This window comes from Symphodus melops (genome assembly GCF_947650265.1).
Source record: "Symphodus melops genome assembly, chromosome: 2".
Lineage (NCBI taxonomy): Eukaryota > Metazoa > Chordata > Actinopteri > Labriformes > Labridae > Symphodus > Symphodus melops.
In genome coordinates this window covers 13,001,325-13,023,001 of record NC_136692.1, presented here as the reverse complement: position 1 = coordinate 13,023,001, position 21,677 = coordinate 13,001,325, and the positions used below count along the sequence as shown (strand labels likewise).

Below are 21,677 nucleotides of genomic sequence, written 5' to 3'. Positions count from 1 at the left end.
TCACAGATTTGGCCCCGAATTGAAGCGATGAAAAAGACCCGCCTTTGTCATCGGTTCCGAAAATAAAATCCTGGGATTATGGCTGCCACAGGAAGGAACACCAAATAAGCACTTTTTTGTAAAATAAAATAAATAAATCACAAGGAAATCACTGAGGACACTGAGAAATCCCCTTCCAATTCAGGAAGGAAAACAGACATGTAGGCTTCAAATGAAATACTTAAGTTTAGGCTATGTCAAAATTAAGATAAACTACGTTAAAGGACAAGCTATGCTCAACGAAGTGAATAATAGCATATATTAAAGTTAAATTAAATTATATATTTATTTTCAATATACCCAAATATTCACATTTTAAAAGTCTGTACACTTTCTTTTCTTTTCCTTATCAAGTTTAACAGTTAACTAAATAATTAAATAACAGAATTTTAAGTAATCCAAAATGAAAACAAGAGTAGCATATCATAGGCTGTCAAAAAGCCTGACATTTTCTGAAGGACTCAGGAACTTTCTTTTAATATCTTTAAAGCAACAGGAAAATGACATGTTGACAGTCCTCTGTCTCCACATCAAAGGTCTCAGCAGCTCAACATCAGGAGCCAAAAGAAAGGACCACACACTGATCATGCAACCAAAAACAGTCAGAAATGTCAGTGAAGGGCTTAACCTGTAGGAAGAAGCTTGAAGAAAAAAATAATCTCAGAAAAGATTGCACTTTAAAAAGTCTGTTTTTCTGAATTGCTGAAAAGCTACAAAGTCCTCTGGTGTCAAGAACATAATTACAATACCAAGTGTTTATGTAAAGTCTAGATTATATCTAGATCAATATCACTAATCACTAAATCAAAATATAAACTGGAATATAAATTGTGTTTGTCTGAATTAGAGCCTTTGTTTGATCGATTTTGAGATTTTAGTCTCATAAATCAAAGCTTTATTTATACTTTTCATGCAATTCTGATATTTAGTAATCCATTTTATTCAGAAAAACAGCTTCTTTGGGATTGAATCTTTTATATATTATCTATTCAACATTATTTCTTTCAGCTCAGATGAAAAAACACCAAGTCTACAACATTCATTATGTACTGAAGTTCAATTTCCCTACAAGGGTTAAACAAAGACAGGTGCCTCTCTCTATATTAAAGAACGACAACAAAAACAGGTAGTACTTTGTTTGATGGTTTATTGAAAGTTTCCCCGCTGCATGCCCTCTCCCTGTGTGAAAGCAGAGTCGGAAAGGAGGAGGATACAGGCCACTATAGCGCCACATCAGCACAATTTTTAAGATGGTTACTTGTTTGGTTAGAAAACCTCCAACCCAGACTGGTATGGCACTCTGTGCTGCCCTAACTAACATGGTGATGTCGAAACAACTCCCCCTAACAAGAAGGTCCAATAAAAGATTAGAGAGTGAGTATCTCCAATTCATGAATAGAAAAAGAAGGCAGTATTGTCATATGTTAAGTTCCAGAGAGAAATAACAAAATGGGGTAGGTGATGGTGAAGAGACAAGCAGAGAATTTTCAACACAAAGTATTATCTCTCTCGTTTCTTGATGTGGCTGCAGTAAGGCGCGCTTTGATGATGTCACTTAAGTTAAACGTTGAGGCTTTTGATTTTGAACCTCAAGATTCACTGGGTGGTCGTCGTCCTTCTCCAATCAATGATGCACTTCTTTCTCCTCCTTCCACACAAAATCGGATGGACTGTGGGATAGAAAGGTCGATTCAGGTCAGTGTCTAGACAGCAAATAATACATAAGCAGTAATTGTCGATCTCAATGGCTCAATTCATGAAACAAGGAGGATGCAGGAATGTAACTTCATGTCTCTCCTGTGAAGCCCAAAGATTTCGTTAGAGCACACAGAAGAATGCCTCCATTCATCCAATTCTGCAGCTGCAAAAGGGCTGAATTAATTGATACCCAACAGATGCAGCTAGTGTCTGTTGAGTCAATATTCAATTCAAATATTGCCGTCATGTTCACGTTGTTATCTGAGGGATGAGAACATTCCTATTGAAAGACATGGCCGTGTTGAAATCTGCTACAGCTCATTGTATTGAACAGCACATTTTAATTTTTTTTTAAAAATGTAACACCCATCTCCTCCATGTGACATCATCAGCAACCATGTCCAAACTGTGGCACTTAAAACTATCAGAGTGGTCAGGTACACATTGTACATGTGTCTGTTCTAAGTCTTGGCTCTTGTTACTGTTATATTTAGCGTACAGATTTTTGGTGATGGACTCTAAATATGTTGAGAAAGAGACCCAGGAATGGAATTGAAAATATGTTATGACAACACTACAAAGCCTGACCGTGTGACAGGTGTTATTCTATTTTTGTAAACAAATAGGTCTTAATTAATTTTACTCCAGCAACTAGAATAAAAAAAGAACTAGAAAAAGCTGGGTACCGCTCTGACGCTGTTTGGTTGTTAAAGCTTCACTGCCAGACTGTAACACACAGTGGCAACAATCAGCTGTCAGCACCAGCAATGTCTGTTTTTTCATCTCGCTTGTGCAATCTAGTTACAGTAACACAGGCAGCTCTTTCAAAGGGTTAGGGTGAGACTGTGAGCTTGTTTACCTGCGTAGGGGACTACAGATCGCCAAGGGGAATGATTTCTTCGTTGATAAAAAACTCAATGGTCTCCTCCTCCCAGTCGTCCACATTGCTGTCCAGTTCATCAGTGTCCACTCCTACATGGCACAAAGGAGTGTCAGTATTTATTTATTTTTTTTTTTAAATTGGAGAGAACAGCCATCAAGAGAGGAGAGCAAAGGTTAAAGGAGACAGTTCCCACCTGCTCTGAGCTCAAGGCGGACGTCCTTCTGTTCCTGATAGGTCTGCAGCGCTGTCTCCCTGTAGCGACGGTAGTCTTCCATCATGGATCTGCGCTTATCCACCAGCTCCTACTCAAACAAACAAACATTTAGCTTCCAAACACTCACTAAGTGATAGGACTGTCTATATGCAGCATGTGTTATGTATTTTACTAAAATATATTTTTTTTTAAAAAAAAGGTGAAAACAGAAACGCTACACATTAAAAAGAGTGAGACATGAGTGGAAACAGTCTGGGTTAGGAAAAACCAAACAAACCTTGGAAGCCTTGGACTGGCTTAGACGATCCTTCTGCTCAAAGATCTTTGAGTACTTCTTCAGATCCTTCTTGATCAGCTGCAAGACACAGAGGGACAGGAACCATAAAGGAACACTTCACAGCCAAAGTCAAAATGTATGACAAATAAAATATCAAGCATGCGTTGAACCAGTAGAGACGATGTAGTATGAGCCTCAGATCAGATTTAGAATCAGAGGCTGCAGTGCAGCTCTCATACGAGGTGTCAGAAAAGTTATTTAGTTTTTGTCATCATTGGCTCCAGGTACACAAACAACTCTTTTCCACTGCATGGCACAGTTTAGAACTGCAGTTTCACTTGTTTTCCATTCGCTAAAAAAAAAAAGATGTCTGGGGTTTTTTTTTGTCCTCATCTCTGTCTGGATCTTTTCTGCAAGGCTGAGTGAAATGTGATCACAGCACAGTAGTGAGGGACAAGCAGCACAGCTGGAGGGGAAATCCACTTTACTCAGAGCCTTCCCATTTTGTACATTCGACTTGGAATTTTTAAGATGTAAAACTGTAAATAAAGGAAGTGCGGACATTTCTCCGTGTTTCTGAAGCACTGACAACAACATCACAGTACTTTGATGTTGTGGTGTGATGATCAGCTCAAATAAAGGATTAAAGTCTGTGTGCATTAGAACAAAGTCACCAATGGGTGCGGCAGTAGCTTATTTCCCTTCAGTTATAAATATCAATCTCCTTCTTTTAAATAACTTTGCACTAAAAGTGTGTTGGGTTGAACTGAACTGTACCACACAGTGGAAACAAGATTATACAGTACAGTATAGAAACAAAAACAAAACAGAACCTTGATTTGGTCTGAGATGAGCAGGGTGGGAGGTCTGGGTCTCCAAAGCAACTGACAGAACCGATCTTTGTTGTTCTTCTGAAGCAGACGGCCCTGGAATGTCCACAGCCAGTACGCATTGTCCACCTAGACACAAAGATGAAAAGGTGAAAAATATATTTTCACCAATTGACAAAAAAATTCTTTTGGGGTTTTTTTAAGCAAGAAAACATAGGGCATGAAGCAGCTCTTACCTTGTGGCTCCACCAGGAGACAGAGGTGACGACGTAGCGACCGGTCGGGTCCCACTCCACATCAGACGCCATGTAGTGCTCTGCTATGTTCATCATGGTGCAGTCTGACGTGTCCACAAATGCAAGAGCTCCATTCATACTGTGCGCACACAACAAAAGAGAGGTTAAACACAGTGAAAGAGGAAAAACAAATGCGACTAAAATAACACTGTGAGCCTCAGAACTGAGATAGAATCAGGAGCTTAGCTCTCATACGAGGTGTCAGAAAAGTTATTTGGTTCGTCATCAGGGGCTTCTTACATCCACAAACACACAAAGATTTAACTGACCTCCTGAGTCCAGCGAGGACCAAAAACTGTCCCTGTGGGCTCCAGAAGATGCTGTTGGCCTGCTGCTTGTCAAACATTTCTGGAGAAAAAGGAAAAAGTGTCACGGTTTTGTCTTTATGTGAGACACATGGCCAATAGGAAATTTAACGCATCGGCTCAATCCACTCACTTATGAGCTCGATCTTGCCGTTGTTTTTGACATGATAGAAGGAGACACTGATTCTGGGAGCCTCTCCATGCAGAACAGCAAACTTGCTGCCATTTGGTTCCCATGCAAATGCAATGATGCCCTCTGGAAAATGGATACATAAGTATTAAATCAATGTTCACTTATCAACATTAACAAATCAATGAAGTAGCTTTGTGTCGTTTGATTTGGCCTTACCCTTCATCTCCACCACATCAACAGGAACCTGCTTCTCTCTCATGCGGAAGATTTCAAAGTTGGTGACCACACCCTGGGAACAGTTTCAAAAGAAAAGTTTACCCTTTGTTTTACATCAGAGAGCTCTGAGCTATTAAGCCTCTTTTTCGTCGCTTGTGTACCTGTGTTCCTTTAGGAGTTCTGTCCACTTTCACACATAGGTAATCTCCGTTTCTCTGCCAGTGCAGTTTGCAGTCGACAACGTTGAAGAGGTTGCGGACGCGGATCTCCTGACGGGACGGCATCTGCATCAGAGTCACTCTGGCTGGAATGTCTTTGTCTTCAGGCACCCAGAACGCTATGATGTTGTCCCCAGGAGACCAGGAGAAGTCCCTGCACACACAGGTGGTTGTTAAAATCGCTATATAGCAGTTTTACATTGAAAGCATTTAACTCAAACAATCATGGACACTTACTTGATCCCGCTAATCTTGAGACTCTTTTTGTCTAGCAGGCCCATGGACTGAGAAGAGCGAAAACACGGCTTTAGTGTCACTTCCACAATTTACAAAAATACAGTCGATGTGTTTTCTTGGAAGTCAACTCACTGGAGTCTCATAGATGCTCAGAGTGTCTGCGGTCATCCTGGCAAAGAACTTCCCATCATGGCTCCATCTGAGAACAAACACAGCTCCTTATGATATATTCATTCACTGCAGGAGTACACTTATGAAGTTTTGAAGACGAGAGGGGAAAAAAAATAAAAGAAGGACAAAAGCAAAGAGAACTGACTTGAAAATTGGCCAGTGTGCAGAGCTCTCGCAATGGAAACCTCTCTTCTTCTGCCCAGTCAGGATGTCCCAGATGATGATGGCCTGAGGGTCCTCTTTGGTGTCCATCAGAGGACTGAAGGTCACCACGTACCTAGAGGGATCATAAGCATAGGTGGAGTGTCAGAGAGATCAAATACTTGTCTTGCAAGCTAAATGTGAGAAAAAAACACATTTAAATTAAGAGTCAAGTCAAATGTGTCTCGTCTTTTGTTTCGACATATGTTGGAAAACTGATGACATAAATGTATCACATAGGGCTCATTAAACTCAAAAATCATTGTTGAAAGCTGCAGATGGGGGGCCACAAATTCAAGTCCTACGTTTAAAAAAATGCAACCATTTTTATCTCTTAGTACTTTATGCTAATACTTTCAAATATCAGTAAAATCTCTCAAGTGTTGATTACCTTTCACACGGCGAGAAGTCAATGAGGGAAACCCCCTGATGACTGAACCTCTGAATCTGCTTGAACTTCTCTCCGCCCCACAATGCAATGCCCCGTTGGTGGAAGGTGGCCAGGTAGGTGCCTTTAGGAGACCAGCGCACGTATGTCTCTGTCCAGCGCTACATCCAAGAAAACACAATTTGTTAGTTCACGAGCAAACTGCAACCAACGCATAACATTTAATGCAACATGAAAAGTGCATTTCAAAGTGGTCTCCTGCTTACTGCTCTCTCTTCACTTATGATTGGGTCCTTTGCGTCGTTGTTGAAAATGGCAGTCCTTTCTCCAGCTTCGTAGATCACGCTGTACTGGTCACGACAATCTGGGTCCTCAATCCAGTGACGCATGTTTCCCTGAGCAGACAAAACATTCAGGGTAAGAGGGGATGGGGTACATAGAGGGCCAGGTTACCAAAACTTGCTAACCTTCTGAAGGGTTAACACTTGTATTTATTAACAACAAAAGCAAACTCACAAAGTCTTTGAAAGGCTGCTTCTCTGGAGTTTCCCACTCATCACTGATGTTCATGTACCTGGACGAGTTGGCACAAAAAATGAATCTAATTGATCCACATTCTTTTGTGTTGCCTTTTGTGCATTTCTTAAGAACAGCTACACACTTACTTGTCAAAGTCGGTGAAGAGATTGACCCTGAACGTATGCTGTTTGTCCAGTTTGTATCCGTCTGCGTTCTTTACAGCCTCAAGGGCCTGAGAAGGTCCACCATACTCCAAAAAGATATACCTGCATGAGAAATGAGTCACAGATGAGTCTTTTTCAACATTATCTTCATATCCTGACATTACAAAGACAGACAGTACAAGAAGAAAACACAAACCCTTTGGTCAAGCCATCAGCCTCTGGGTAGAACTCAGTGGTGATTTTCCCAAATTTGGAGAAGATCTTGTGTATGACATTCTTGAGTTTCTCCAAACGCTCCGGGCCAACCTGAGGGACGTTGTCAACCACAACCACCGAGTCGATGCCATCAGCCTCCAGAGGCTTCTCTTTCAGGATGTCGCCGAGGAGCTCTGAGGAGAAACAAGAGAGGTGGGAAAATCAGGGATGGAAATATAGCATCAATCACTAATTCAAAAGAGGCCTGCTTGTGATCATTGTTGTGATTAACAGCTGATTACTGTGCAAGATTTTCTTTTTAAAGAGTTTAAAGGACAGGGAGAAGAGGACATTCAGGAAACATGAGGACAGAGAGAAGATGCTTCATGCAACAAAGGTCTTCAGCTATCCCAGTCAGGGGTGTTGCAAGATTATTGTGTGAGATTAAACTACTAGTAATACAACAGGAGGCCTCGTACTTTTCTAAAACCTAAGTGAAAAAAACCTCTGACAGATGCACACACATCTGTGCCAGTGTGTTAAAACTTGTGCAATATCATGGTCTAGATTAGTGCTGATCCAATTAATTACAGGTATGTTGACATTGAATTAAATTGGAGGTTTAATTTAAAAGCAGCCGAGTGTGCGCGTATTACCCAATTTCGTTCATTTACATAAACCACTGCCTTCTGTTTTCCACAACAATCCTATTAAAAAAACACGGCTTCACATTAATACATTAAGGGGAGATTCTTTGTACGTTTAAATAAGCTCATGTTTTATATATTTATTGCAAACTTGGGGTAAATCATGAAACATACTCCCCCCAACCCTTTGCTAAAACACTTGAAACTGAAATAAATGCTGGCCTATTTTACCAGCTGATTCATGAAAACCTGACACTGTAATTGTGATCGTATTTGTCGTGGTTCCTGTTATCTATCGAGAAAACGAGAAGATCCTGTGGTCACTTTCAGACATTTCTAAAACGATAATGACAAGGCCTGAGTGAGTGTTTGTCTGAGGTCTGAATGAGGCATGCATTAACGTTCAATCAAACGGTAAGGTTATATCAATGATATGTTACTGCAATATTCAAGGAAGTGGCGATTTAAGTCTTCAAATTCTTCCACTTGGGGGCCCCCCATCATTTGGACATTGAGGCTACAAAGGCAAAACGACAAGATAGCTTTGTAGCATGTCTTGTACTATTACCGCTAAGCCACATTAGTTTAGCTCTTAGCTAACTGTTAGCACCAGGCCTGAAAGCCGGTGTGTTTCCTGCTGCCCCTCACCCTCATCGTCGACGTCATCCTCGTAGTCCTCTGGGTCGCTGAAGGAAGGCTCTTCCTCTTCATACTCTGGGTCGTCCACCATATCCACCGTGTCTTGCATCTATCGGGGCTACGAGACGGATTTCTCGCCACAAATGAGCAGAATCCTGAATGTGAAGAGGCTGGTCGGTCCTCGGCCGGTGCGGCACCATGTGCGAGTATGTGAAAATGGACGACGTGACGGAAACGTAACACCGGAACCAGTTCGTAGGTTAGCGCTAGCTGCACGGAAAATGTAAAGTTGTAAAGCACATGGATGGGCTAAAATAAATAGGATTTAACATGTCCACATATATATCGAACAGTTTGAGACGCAGGTGTCAAAGTTGTAAATCACAATTATACTAAAAAAGAAAGAAGTGGGAAGCCAGGCACCGGTTGATCTGAATCCATTTCCCGCGAATGGCAGTATGATAAACATGGCTCATTAAAACACACGCTAGCATCATGGACAGAGAGTGTGTAAGGCTGCTGCCCAGGGTGTGTAAGGTGCTTGCGGACTCAGGGTCTCTGCCGGATGACACAAGCCTGGAGAAACTTTTGGACTGGTTCACAAAGCTCATGAAGACAGGTCAGTACTGTACAAGCACTTTCTTGTACTTTTTGTTTTGTGGCTTATCCTAGCCACAAGTCGGGTGCATTTAAAACAGCTCCAACTTGTCCCCTTCTAACACCCATGTAAGTGCATGCTAAAAGACTGCATGCACAGTTTCATTACATTTACCCTGCGAGGAGCTCTAAAGGCTAAATTTTATAATCACACAGCCTCTGAAGGTGAACTGATGAATGTATTGATATGTGGAGAGTAGATCTGCAACACTGTCTCACCTCCAACTTCTTCTCTATAAAGGTGAATCTCTGCTGGAGTCCTGCCCATGCCTGATTGAATTCATCTCCACTGTGGTTTGCAACACAGCGTCAGAGCCATGTGTCCTTTCCTTTACTCTCAAACTCACCGGCTTAATTGCAGCTACTGAGGATGGCTTTTTAACACTTCAGGTAGAGTCAAAAACATTTGTACATTAAGTCATTGTTTTAGACTTTTGAACACTGCCTTTACTGTTGCATACAAATGTTTACTTTTTGCAGGAATGCTCTGCTCTGGAGCAGGCCTTCTGCTTACAGCACTGGCAAGGAGCAGGTCTCTGGGAGGATCCCTGTTTAAGGATTGGTTGGATCCAGGGTTTAAAAAACTCTCTTTATCATCCAAAGGCTCTCCGTTTCTTTGTACAATCAGGTAACACTTTATTTTTAAAATGTGACCATCTCTTCTCATATATTTGATACTATAAGGCAAATTGAAGGAATGAATACTTAAAATTGCTCCACTTTGTAACTGCAATCTGTTTTCCCTATTCCCCAGGGTTTATAAAACCACTGCTTCAGCTCCAGACTGACACAAGCTTATTTGTTGCTTCGGCTGCTATTCAAACGCTCGCCCACGTCCTGCTCTTATTCCAGCCGGACTCGTCTTCAAGAAGTAACAGCAAGGATAAAAAAGAAGAAAAAATTAATGGGAGCACACGTGCCACAAACTTGGACTTAGAACAACCAGCTGTCACAGTGGAAACCAGTGCAGAATACACTGCTGTTGTCAAGGTGGTATCACAGTACCTCAAGGAGTCAATTGTTCCTAAAGAAAACACACAGCTCCATCAGAGTATGCAGACCCTTAAGCTACTTGCCCTTCTGCTGGCCCAAGCTGGACCTTCTCTCCGGGATGAGCTGCTCCAGACTGTGTCGGGGTTTCTGGAGGAGGCGGTGACAGCGGGCTACAGTCGGCTCACGCTGCCTCTGTTGGACGTCATTCTTGCTGCATACAGGTAGATTACAGACAGCTTACAAATACAATGACAATTCATGTTATAATTAAACCAACATTTTAGTCACTGCTACAATTAAAATTCAACTAACTTTTTTTTTAACATTTTATTTTGACAAAAGCAAATAGATGCTGGATTTAATTACCGTATCATATAGCGTCAGTGACACAGTTAAGGAGTACAAATCTTGACCTTGATTGAGTAAAGGTTGTTGTGGTTTCAACACAATTTTCTGGGCTTTACTGTATGTGTGGCTCTGATTGGATGCAAGCCATAAAGACAATTCAGAGAGACTTCTGTGACTTTAGAGCAACATTTTCCCCAGTAGGAAAATCTTTTGTACACAGACCTCATCACCCAATATGACCATGAACAATAAATGTAAGAATGCAGTTGTGCTCATATAAAAACTATTAATTTAATTTAATGATTAATTCCAACATAAATACAGCCAAGTGAGGGCTGCAGCAAACCAAAGTAAATTACCTGTATTTGTTAATGGATCCCAATTTTATTAGTTACATGAATAATCATTAGGTTACAATGATATCAGAATATGTATGCTTTATAAAAAATCTGAAAAGCCCTCTGAAGCAAATTGTCTTTTGCATTATCAAAGGCCAAATTAGATTTTTTAATTTTTTTACCAAGCAGGTTTACAAATACAAGGAGGATTAGGTTGCCTTGGTGGTTTGGTGCTCAACAATAACCCCAGCAAGTGAATAATAAAGCAATAAATAAACGTGCATGATATAGTAAAATTATAAACAGTTTCACGTAAAAGAAACGTTGCATGAAATGTGTATAATATATCTTTTTTTTTAAATGTAACATAAGTCATTAAGTTTGTGCAGAAACGTGCTAGATACTTGAAGAAATGTAACAGTACAACATAAAAGTGAAGTCTTTACAAGTAAGAATTGACTTAACTTGAGCCAACAGGGAGCAATGGGTTGGGTAGAATACCAATGGAAGATCAGTATAGATGACAGTTTGAGCTTGTTGGTGTTTACAGTAACACTGCTATTCTACTTTGTCACGCTGCAAATGCTGAAATTGAATGAAAAATGATTGACATCATTGGGGGAAAAAAAAAAAAGTCCTTGAAAGCTTTCATTTATAATGAAATTGATTATGCTGGAAAGTGAAGGCAGGTTGCGAAAGTTTAATCCAGTCGTACACTAACAGAGATCCTGTTGCATAACTGTTCAATGGGATAATGATGTGATATAACTTATCGAGTGTTTGTAGTGTAAAACACAGTTTGTCTTCAGCAGCTCCAGAGCTGAGAGCCTGTTAGTCCAGCGTGTCGGCTCGCTGCTATCACCCCTGTTGAACATTAACAAACCTGCCGACGTCATTCAAGCTGCTGCTGCTTTTCTCCGTAGTGGTCATCAGTGAGTATCTGTACAACACACAACTTCACACCGTCATGCAGAATTCATCACGAGTATACAGTATTAGTGTGTAGAGGCGTTTAAAGAGGTGTTTATTGACCTAGGTTTTCATTGTTCTTATTTATGTTTCTTTGCAGTGATACTACCCACACGCCACAGGCTGTAAGAGTACTACTGCTTCCCCTCGACATTATAACTGGTCACACTCTGTTGGGCGCAGACATATCTGGTAAAATACATACAGGAGGAAAATAGAATAGAAGTATTTTACAGCTAATTATTTTGAAGTTCTTTTTTGTTTTGTTTTTTTCCTGCAGGGGATGATCAGCAGTTTTCAAAGGCAGAGCATCTGATGAATAAAACCTCCTGCATCTCTTTGATCTGTATTTGTCTGACAAACACAATACACATCACAATCCTGGTGAGATTAACTGAAAGCACAGCTGAGGGAAAAAGGCAGTACATGTGATGTGAAGCAGAGTTACATCACAGTCCCTCTTTCTGTTCTCCCCCACAGCCCTCTGGCCTCCTCCCTTGTCCTCCTGCTTTAATTATCACTGCAGTTCTGTCTTTGATGAGGATCTGCAGAGGCTTTTCTACCCCATCCTCCTCTGCTTGTAGGGAAGTTTGCAGAAACGTGATCGGAAGTGGTAAAGTTCAGAAATGTGCTCTGGAGGCGCTGACATTTCTGAGCAGCAGCCCAGGTGAAACTGTCTCTCTATGTGAATCGATCCAATTTTTTTTTAAAAAGAAAGAAACATGTTTTTCTTTCCTAAATGCTTTTTTCTTCAGCTTAATGAAAAAGTTGATAAAAGGCAACTGAACCGACTAGAACTGAAGCAATCAATTTAAAAGTGAAACCGCAAGGAGGAAGTCAACAAATTTTAAATTTTATCAACAACATAGAAGAAAGTAAAATGAAAACATGGTCATATACCGACACAAATTCTACAACATGATGAGCAGTTTGTTTGATGAAACTTAATGCTTGAATCCTTCATCTTGTGGGTTTCAGGAGCGAAGGAGAAGATCACTGAAGTGTTCACAGTTCTGATCACATATCTGGAGAATCCAGATTCTGAGCCCACAGTGAGTACAAAATGTTTTTATTCTGTCACTGATCTTCCATTATTAGCAAACTAAAGACAAAAGAAAAGGATAAGAAAAAACATCATTACTCACATTTCTCCCCCCGAAAAGACTGAAGTTAAAGTATGTTTGGGTAAAATCCTGAAGTTTTCAAAATATATGTGAGGAAAATCCTGTTTTTGTTTTTGGAAAGTCATTATAAGGTTACTGCTTTGATATATATATATATATATATATATATATATATATATATATATATATATATATATATATATATACTTGGATATATTTTTTTAAATGATTTGAATAAAAATGATTCAATATGATATTATACACTTTATTGCCCTCTTGGGGGAATTTGTGCTGCACAAGTTGAAGTGCTTCCACCAAACATCTGTTCAAGATGTTCAAGAGGAGCTTGTGTCCTGTTATTTCATTCTCCCCATGACAGTTTCTCTTGGTTTTAGTCTTTAGTTTGGATTCCTTAGGAGGATTACTTCATGTACTTTATGTAACTAGGTCTGTTAATTGTTGTCTCTTGTTTTTCCCTCTCCTTGTAATGACTGTCGTTCTTTGTTAGGTTCTCCACAAGTCCTACCAGGCCATAGTGAAGTGGATCAGTGTGTGCACAGACCTCTCCTTTATAACAGACCAGCTCAGACGAGGTAAAGTGCATGGCAGATCAATAATGCACTCCTCTTTAAACATTATCTTTGGCTACATGTTGTGTTTCTGTTTATCACGATCAGATCTTGTGGAGGTGGTGAAGAAGCGTGTGTGTGACATGCGCTGGGAAGTGAGAGACTCAACCGTCGAGTTTCTGGGACAGCTGGCAGGTGTCAGGGTCTCTCTTGAATCGGCAGAGGACGCGTGCTCTGCGTCAGAAGCTCTGCTGGGAGGCTGCTGTACCACTCCTGTCCTTAGGGAGGCGCTTCAGGACACAGAGAGTTATGTGAGAGCCAGCGCTGTCTCTTCACTGGCAAAGACCCTGACACACAGCTGGCAGCAGGGAGCAGCACTTACTCAGGAGGAGGTGAGCAGACTGTTTAAACATTCTCAGTATATATATATTTATACAGTAAATGCTTTCTTCTAGCATTGTACCTGTCCCGTCCTCATACTCGTGTATAACTTCTGTTTCCTTTCAGACTGAGATAGTGAGCCGGCTGCTTGAAATCCTCTCTGAAGACACAGAGGGATTCGCCAGGAGGGCTGTGGTACAATACTTCATCTCCTGGTTCTCCACATCCTCCTCCACCTCTAACCGGACGCAGAGCGTTCGCTCCGTCCTCTCACAGGGCAGTGCAGATCTGGACTGGGAAGTCAAATTTCACACTCTGGAGTTGGCTGAACTGCTAATGGATGAAGTTCTTTCAGGTTGGCATGGCTACAGGAAGAACTGGGACACGCATCACAGTGCACAGCACCCTTACGGTGTAGTTTGTGAGCAGCCCTACACCCTCCACACTCACACGAAGGGGTTGGCATCAGACTTGGGCAGAGTGTTGAAGAATCTGGTCGAGCAGGGAGTTGTCTCAGTGCTGTTGAGCGGTCTAGTTGACTGTGATCGGCCCGTGGCACTGAAGGCCTGTCAACTGCTGATAACACTCAGACAGACGGTCTGTCCTCTGTTGCTAGGCAACCAAGATGCTTCCACAGAAACCATTGATAGAGTGTCCTGTGAACTTCCTGGCTGGGGCTGGGGGCAAGAGATCAGAAAAGTACTGGAGATTAAAAAAAAGAGCAGTGAATCCCAAGAGATGGACTTTATGGGAGAGGAGAGTGCGGGTGAGGGGGGTGACAGTGTGTCTGTTGGTTTGTGTGAGGTGTTGGGCTCTCTGGGTTTAGACAACAGGCTGGACATCTTGACGCAAAGCAGCGACCACATCCACAACTCTCCCCTCTCTCTGCTGCAGGACATTCTGACTGCACGGGGAGCGAACACGGATCCAGACAAACAACCAGGGCAGGAGGTCATAGTGGACTGCTACTGATATACAAACACACACACGCGCTTGCTTCCTTATTTTCTGATTTGTAAATCAACACTGTTTCTATTTTTATAACAGGAAGATCAATAAACTGTCAGTGTTTTGTGGGTTTATTTGAAGCTGCACTTGTCTTTGCTTCCATTAGAGGTCAGTCACAACTAACTAATGGACTTATACATGTTCAGAAGAATTCAAATGCATCTTTCAGGACTGAAAAGTCAACAAAGGCAGAAGTATCTTCAATCCACCAGAGATCAACACCACTGGTAAAAAAAAAAAGAATCATCAGCCTATACTGAAGTAGGGTTGTTATAATACCAGAATTTTTAACTTTGATACAATAATAATGGACTTTCATAAAGTCAATCCCTGCTGTAATACCACAGCAACCAAAATTGAATATGAAGCCAATATTCGGTCATTTCTTGTTTTTAATTAGCAAAAAGTGCAGGTAACCTCTTGCATGCTGTCTAAATACTAAAGACTACTGTTTTAACATTTCAGTAGTTATGTGTTTGTTAATTAAGAAAGCTTCACGTCCTCTGCCTGATTGTAAACTACCTCAATTACCGTACAACTTTATAGACATAAATGTTTGTTGTGGGAGTTGGAAGGAACACAACTGGTCATTCATTTGCAGCAGTTTTTGGTTAAAATATGAAGATCTGCATTGTTTTTTAAGCTATATTAAAACTGATTATTAAAACAACGAATATTAAATTGCTTTTGACGTGGTGTTGAAGAATAGAAACCCTAACCCTAAGTATAAAGAGTCCTTGACAACCTGTTTTCAAGGGACAAATGTCATTTTATTTATTGCCTCAGAAAACATTCTCCATGCTGATGTGGATTGCTACCTGTGCTTTACAAAATTCAGTTTAACATGGCCATTAGCCTTTTTGTAAAATGTGTTTCTTCTGACCACTGAAAAAATGAGATAAAGTAGAATGCCAAACTTGAGACTTAAAAATTGCTGTCCAGAAATCCAGGAGTGAAAAATGCATGCATTTAAAATCCTACCTTAGTAAAAGTATTACTTTTAGCAAAAGTATTAGCAAAGTATAAATCATTTGATGTGTGACTGATATATTATTAGATCTGACTAGCACTTGATTATATTGATGCATCAATCGGGAACAACATTTGACTCTGGAAGCAGCCCTGGGGGGTAATTGTTTGGATTTCTTTGGGGCAGCAGTAGCTCAGTCTGTTGGGACTTGGGTTGGGTACTGGCGGGTTGCGGGCTCAAGTCCCGGGGTGGACCATTATACAGGAGTTGATCTGGTAGCTGAAAAGGTGCCTGGTCACCTCTCAAGCACTGCTGAGGACAAACAGCTCCCTATGTAGCAGCACCACTCTGACAACTTTCCACTAATGCATGTCCATGTGTGTGTATTATTACTATTTCTAGTGAGAAGGGAGTGTAACCAGAATTTACATCAGGGATTTCTAAAGTATATAAAATTAAAAAAATCTTTTACAACAATAAACTAGATTGCTCTTCTGTTTCATACCTCCAAACTATACATTAGTACTTTAAAAAAAAGCAAAGCAGTTGAAATAGTTCTTTTTTTTTGTCTAATAAGCTGTAAGAGAAGTTAATTGCTGTTTCAGTTCATTTCAATCATTTAAAACTTGTTAAAAAATAAAATGGTGATAAAAAGCTGTGAGATATATATTATATTGTTATGGAGAAAGTCATAAACACCTCAGGTCATCACACTCTTTTCTGGATTATTTTTATTCCTCCCCTCTTTTCTTCCGCTGTCTCTGATTTCCCCTGAGACAATGCTTTGTTAAAGGAGTTTGAAATGTGTGTAGACTTAAACGATGGAGAGTTACCACGTGTTCACACACTCTCTGAGCAAGTCACATGGAGGAACAGAGGGACACACGCGCAGGGCAAAACTCTCCTCATTAACTAATGAGCAGAATGTGAGCCGCTCAAACACACACACACACAGACACACAATGATTATCACACAACGATTATCTCATCCTGTAATAGAGTGTCATCGTCCTGGTCTTCTGCACTCACACAGCTGTATTGTGTCACTTCATTCATGAAGTCAAACTATTTCTGAAGCTGACTCTTCTCATTTGTTCAGCATGGAGGCGGTGGCTCTTTTCTCCTTCACAGCATCAGAGGCAGACGAGATCAGTTTCCAGAAGGGCGACATCATCAAGGTAATGTGTGTCTTAGTTAGTTTGTGTGTGTAAATGTTTGTTTGATCTGAAGTGGCCGAAGATAAGGAAAAGATTGCATGTTAACAAAATAGGAATAATTCTGCATGTGTGTTTTAGGTGACCGAAATGGAGGATGATTCTTGTTGGTTCACAGCAGAGATCCAGGGGAAGCGAGGCTACGTACCAGAGAACTACATTTCCCTCCTTCCTTATTCGTAAAGAAAATCAATATATTTTTTATAAATTCTAAAAATGTATCCGATTTGGGATAAGGAAATGCTCTTTTGTTACACAGTTACACAGAGTTTTTGCACATGTGCATTGTTTAACTAACACCTTTGATAGTAGTGTTTCCCAAACCTTTGGCTTTTAGCCCTGTAATAAAAAAAGAAGAAGCAATGTCTACTTGTGAAACTTTATCTGCCTTTAGCCGGCATTTTCAGGCCTTAACAGATTAAAGGATTTTACTCTTTCACAAAACAGACAACAGGAAGTTTAACGCTTTTTGGGGTCCCAACCTGAGTTTTGTAACCACTGATTCATTACATGTAGTTCCAAAAGCTACTCATGCTTGATACATATACCTGTTAAAAGTGAACCATGATGCCCTCTAATCCTTAAAGTGTATTTCAGCTCAGGACAAGACAGCCAATGACCTGTTTTTGTGTGGGTTTCTTTTTTTCAGGTGGTTTGCGGGACGGGTGTCAAGACTCGATGCTGAAAAGCGTCTTCGCTGGCAAGACACCGGAGTGTTCCTGGTGAGGGAAAGTGAATCAGCTCCTGGAGAGTTTTCTGTCTCTGTGAGGTCAGTAAACGCAACACAAAAACAAGCACACATAAACAGAAATGAAGTGTGACCAAACCTCACGCTGCAAACTGATGTCACCCTCCTGTGTTGTCTGTTGACACGTTCTGATCTCAATGAGTGATGAATGGTTTCTTTGTGCAGCAGTTATATTTGTCAAATCTGCTGCACTGCTTCCTTCACAGCTGTGTGTCTTTATGACCAGAGAGAAACATCTGCTCTTTGCTCTGATCTTAACAACTCAGTTTAACACCTTAAAGGTAGGATACATTGTACAACCAGATTTATGTGAGAAGAGGCATCTGAATGTTATATTATGTGATGCTCTTAGATTTGTGTTTTACTTCACATAGAGCACATTCGCAAGTCGGAGCATCCACGTGTTTCTGAGTGTGTGTCAGGCTAAGTCAGACTATTTAAATACGCTCTACAAGAACCCAGTGCACTAAAAATATAACAGCGGCACAGTCACTAAGAGTTTGTGTGTGTGTGTGTGTGTGTGTGTGTGTGTGTGTGTGTGTGTGTGTGTGTGTGTGTGTGTGTGTGTGTGTGTGTGTGTGTGTGTGTGTGTGTGTGTGTGTGTGTGTGTGTGTGTGTGTGTGTGTGTGAAAGAGAGAGAGAGAGAGAGAGAGAGAGAGAGAGAGAGAGAGAGAGAGGGGAGGTCTAATGTGGGTCACCAAAGTGACGTGGGACACATTTAATCATTGAGGGTACACTCAATAATCAGGGCATTGCATAACAGCACTCGGTCTTTAATTAAAAAAAGTTCATTATGCAATTGACACTTAACACATTCATGGACAACATGTTTATGACATACTGCTTATATATATATATATATATATATATATATATATATATATATATATATGTATGAATGTTTAATGGGTCAACATCTGTCTGCATAGAGGGCTGAGAGCCAAGATTGGTCTCTTCTTTAGCCCGTGAGCACATCACCAAGTGTAATGCTGAGAAACGTCAATAGAGGGTGACAATGTTCTAGAAGCGTTTGTTGGAGTCACAAGAGTGTGAATTTTATGGTTTAAAGCCGCATGGACTCATTAAAGCAGATTCTTTTAGTTTAAAACACAGCTATGATTTTAATCAGATCCATCCTCGGGTATTTATTTCTGCCCGTTTCCAAATCCCTTTCTCCACACCAATTTTAAAAATGCATCAAGACAAAAAAGTTAAGAGGTCACAAACTCTCTGTGTGCGTATACAAAGATTCATTTTATTATTTACTTGATTTTTGGTGGACACTGATGTCCCTCTGTGTGTTTTCCCCACATGGGAAAATCATGTCATCTTTAACGCAGAAGAAAAATATACATTTTGGAGACTTTTTTTTGTTGCTGTTTTTAATTCCTTTTGTAGTGACAGTTTTATTGATCTTTGGAATTAGAACGTCGTAAGACAATAAATCATTCTGTAAAACACTTATTTGGGCAATTCTGGAATTTAACCAGATGAGAGTCTTTGCATTGGGAAGAAACTGTCGAAAAAAGAAGTTCAAAACTCTACTGAAAGAGGATGGAATCAAACCTAGGACCTTTGTTGACCTCTCTCTTCTCAGCAAACAAACTGTCATGAGAGAACCGGGAGTGGTGTCGCCCTCCTTTCAGAGTTATGAATAGATTATTTCAGGCGTGTAAGGCTGGGACACGAGAGTTCATTGTGCTAAATTGTTTTGAAAATTAAATGCATTTAAATCTTTAGGTCATTATGCAAAAAAACAAAAACAATACAGGAGCAGATACTCCCTAAAAATAGCACAATAGTAAACAAAACACATGTAACAATTAAGTAAAGTGTTGACTGAAGCTTCGGCTCAACTTACATGCTCTTCTTAAAAAACAACAACGGATTTCCCTTTTATTGGGGACAAGAAATGTATACAGTCACAAATGGTATCATCTTTGAAAAAGCATAAAGGTGTTGCAAATCATCACACAAAAATCAATACATCTATTGATGGGACATTTAGCCCAATTTCTCTGATAATTACTTCATGAGGAATGTCATTTTTTTGCAGCAAAAGAATTAAATTTATCATTTGACAACACCAAAACCAGATAGTTCAAGATGTCCGTGTGGACACTGGAATACGTTTTAAATCTCTCTACGCTAAGCTAAATGACCAAATGCACACACACACACACACACACACACACACACACACACACACACACACACACAACACAAACACACACACACACACACACACACACACACATACACACACACACATACAAACACAAACACAACACACACACACACACACACACACACACACACACACACACACACACACACACACTAGGAATATTGCTTCTGTGAACTGTGCTCTCCATGTAGTAAAGTAAAACATTTGATGCAAGAAAAGAGATTAATATAAATCAGACTTAAAGCATAGTTAAGCAACAGATTCCTGTATCTGAGACACTATATTTAGCTTCAGCTTAAAAATAACTAAAAGTCATGAATGGTCAAGATGATTGAAAATGAGTCAGGTTTGTCCATTTGTGAATAATAATGTATTTATTTAGCTGTGCCATAGTCCTCATTCTTTCAGTAGCTTAAGTATGAACTCATTCACATTCATAGTATCAATATAAGACAAACAACTTGCTAACCGCTGAAGTACTGTGAGCTTTTGAAAACCGCTCAGACCAGATTAAAGAGTCTTTATTCCTGTGTTGACGTTTGAGTGCCAGAGCTTTTGAATTTACCGCCTGTGATGATTTAAGACAAGCACCTTTACACACCGTTCACTGTGGTACTATTTCCCACAATGACATAGGTGTGCTCTGTCAGAGGAATGAAAACAACAGTAATCCCATTTTCTGAAGTACTTCATACCTGTTTAACTTCACCATCTGTCTTACTCTACAGCTATGGTGACAGGGTGGAGCATTTCCGGGTGCTGGAGGGGGGCGGTCAGTACTGCATCTGGGATGAGTCCTTCTGCTCTCTGAACCGTTTGGTGGATTTCTACAGAACTCACAGTATTGCTGTGGAGAAAGTGGTCCTTCTCAGAGACCCTCCCATATCCCCCCGCCTGCTCTCCCACCCTGGAAGTAACCCTTACCCCAACCCTTACAAAAGCACCTCTCAGGAGTCCATCCCCTCGGCCCGCCTCTCCTCTCACCCTTCTCACCCAGAGAGAGAGCGTCAACTTGAACCAGTTATGGCGGTACGATGAATCACTGTTCCCCTTAAAATAACAGGCTTGTGTGTGAGGCTTTGCAGCTTAGTTGTCTTTCTTTCTGTGTGTAGAAGCCTCGTCTAGCCCATGCCCTCTGTGACTACACCCCTCCTCACACTGCCCACCTCCACTTCCTGCGTGGTGACATCGTTGACCTACTGGACTGCTCAAGCCATCTGTCCTGGAGGGGGCGCTGCAGAGGTCGAGTAGGAATTTTCCCACCAGAATATGTCCAGCCGCTCTACCACTGACACCATATCAGACTTCAATACCATGGCTGTATCATGATTATTATCCGTCCGTCTGCAGTGACCTTCCTGATTTCTCCAGTGAATGAGATAGTGATGAAACAATAAGTCCTTTAATGAATTAACCAATGACCAGAACTCTTTAAAATATGTCAATTTCTTGATTGAAAGTGTTGAAAATAATTTTTTGGGGCCCAATCCCAGTCTGAACAGTTTGAAGTGGGCTGGTGTTTCATTCAGAAAAAGTTCACATATTTGACAGAAATATAATAACAGAAACAAATGTTCAACCAAACTGTAACAATGGTGTTGCTTTGTAAATAATGTAGGTTGTTTTCAGGTTGTAACAGGAAAAAAGATGTTTTTACTGCTCGATTCTGGGAATTAATGCAGTCGATTTAAAACAAAGCTTTCAGGGGTTTAATATTAATGCCAATCCAAGCATCAGGCAAAAATGAAAGATGCTACCATGAACCTTTTCTTTTGTCCTTCTAAGATAGTTTTATTCAAAATCAGCATTTGAGAATTTTCTCATATGAAGAAATAAAATGATAAAGTCTTAAAGCTATAGAGTGAACCTTTAAAATCATTTAAGCAGTACAGTCCTCTTT

At 40.5% G+C, this 21,677-nt stretch overlaps 3 protein-coding genes across 4 annotated transcripts; 2 read left to right on the top strand and 1 right to left on the bottom strand.

Moving 5' to 3' along the window:
* Positions 1-1,169: 1,169 nt before the first annotated feature.
* eif3ba (eukaryotic translation initiation factor 3, subunit Ba) lies at positions 1,170-8,496 on the bottom strand. The gene is made up of 19 exons (XM_079337356.1): positions 8,280-8,496; positions 6,986-7,178; positions 6,772-6,891; positions 6,623-6,680; positions 6,373-6,501; positions 6,110-6,267; positions 5,663-5,794; positions 5,479-5,545; positions 5,347-5,393; positions 5,053-5,263; positions 4,892-4,964; positions 4,676-4,798; positions 4,507-4,585; positions 4,178-4,316; positions 3,945-4,070; positions 3,112-3,189; positions 2,814-2,922; positions 2,597-2,709; positions 1,170-1,709 (listed from the first exon to the last, which is right to left on the bottom strand). Exons 1-18 carry the CDS (start codon positions 8,377-8,379, stop codon positions 2,609-2,611), a joined length of 2,043 nt encoding a protein of 680 aa, XP_079193482.1. The 5' UTR covers positions 8,380-8,496; the 3' UTR covers positions 1,170-1,709; positions 2,597-2,608.
* Positions 8,497-8,640: 144 nt separating this feature from the next.
* Positions 8,641-14,731, top strand: brat1 (BRCA1-associated ATM activator 1). 2 transcript variants are annotated; one of them, XM_079337355.1, is made up of 12 exons: positions 8,641-8,889; positions 9,169-9,317; positions 9,408-9,555; positions 9,682-10,141; positions 11,419-11,538; positions 11,676-11,767; positions 11,856-11,959; positions 12,056-12,242; positions 12,554-12,627; positions 13,208-13,292; positions 13,377-13,660; positions 13,776-14,731. In XM_079337355.1, the coding sequence occupies exons 1-12, from the start codon at positions 8,766-8,768 to the stop codon at positions 14,619-14,621; spliced, it is 2,673 nt and encodes an 890-aa protein (XP_079193481.1). In that variant the 5' UTR covers positions 8,641-8,765; the 3' UTR covers positions 14,622-14,731. The 2 variants fall into 2 exon arrangements, with proteins under 2 accessions (XP_079193481.1, XP_079193480.1); XM_079337354.1 differs by having other exon boundaries at positions 11,416-11,538.
* Positions 14,732-16,577: 1,846 nt separating this feature from the next.
* Positions 16,578-21,609, top strand: LOC306820383 (GRB2-related adapter protein-like). The gene is made up of 5 exons (XM_079338206.1): positions 16,578-16,805; positions 16,923-17,020; positions 17,491-17,610; positions 20,506-20,806; positions 20,890-21,609. Exons 1-5 carry the CDS (start codon positions 16,728-16,730, stop codon positions 21,067-21,069), a joined length of 777 nt encoding a protein of 258 aa, XP_079194332.1. The 5' UTR covers positions 16,578-16,727; the 3' UTR covers positions 21,070-21,609.
* The last annotated feature ends 68 nt before the right edge of the window (positions 21,610-21,677 follow it).

What these genes read in the sequence shown, in the direction of transcription:
- eif3ba (XM_079337356.1), bottom strand. Translation starts at nt 8,379, where the DNA reads ATGCAAGACACGGTGGATATGGTGGACGACCCAGAGTATGAAGAGGAA. An exon ending in GCTGATGGCTTGACCAAAGG is followed by an intron (nt 6,892 to 6,985) that starts GTTTGTGTTTTC and finishes TTTCTCATGCAG; the next exon opens with GTATATCTTTTTGGAGTATG. An exon ending in TGAGCATCTATGAGACTCCA is followed by an intron (nt 5,394 to 5,478) that starts GTGAGTTGACTT and finishes CGCTCTTCTCAG; the next exon opens with TCCATGGGCCTGCTAGACAA.
- LOC306820383 (XM_079338206.1), top strand. Translation starts at nt 16,728, where the DNA reads ATGGAGGCGGTGGCTCTTTTCTCCTTCACAGCATCAGAGGCAGACGAG. An exon ending in AGAAGGGCGACATCATCAAG is followed by an intron (nt 16,806 to 16,922) that starts GTAATGTGTGTC and finishes TGTGTGTTTTAG; the next exon opens with GTGACCGAAATGGAGGATGA. An exon ending in ATTTCCCTCCTTCCTTATTC is followed by an intron (nt 17,021 to 17,490) that starts GTAAAGAAAATC and finishes TCTTTTTTTCAG; the next exon opens with GTGGTTTGCGGGACGGGTGT.
- brat1 (XM_079337354.1), top strand. Translation starts at nt 8,766, where the DNA reads ATGGACAGAGAGTGTGTAAGGCTGCTGCCCAGGGTGTGTAAGGTGCTT. An exon ending in CACAAAGCTCATGAAGACAG is followed by an intron (nt 8,890 to 9,168) that starts GTCAGTACTGTA and finishes TTCTCTATAAAG; the next exon opens with GTGAATCTCTGCTGGAGTCC. An exon ending in CAATACACATCACAATCCTG is followed by an intron (nt 11,960 to 12,055) that starts GTGAGATTAACT and finishes TCTCCCCCACAG; the next exon opens with CCCTCTGGCCTCCTCCCTTG.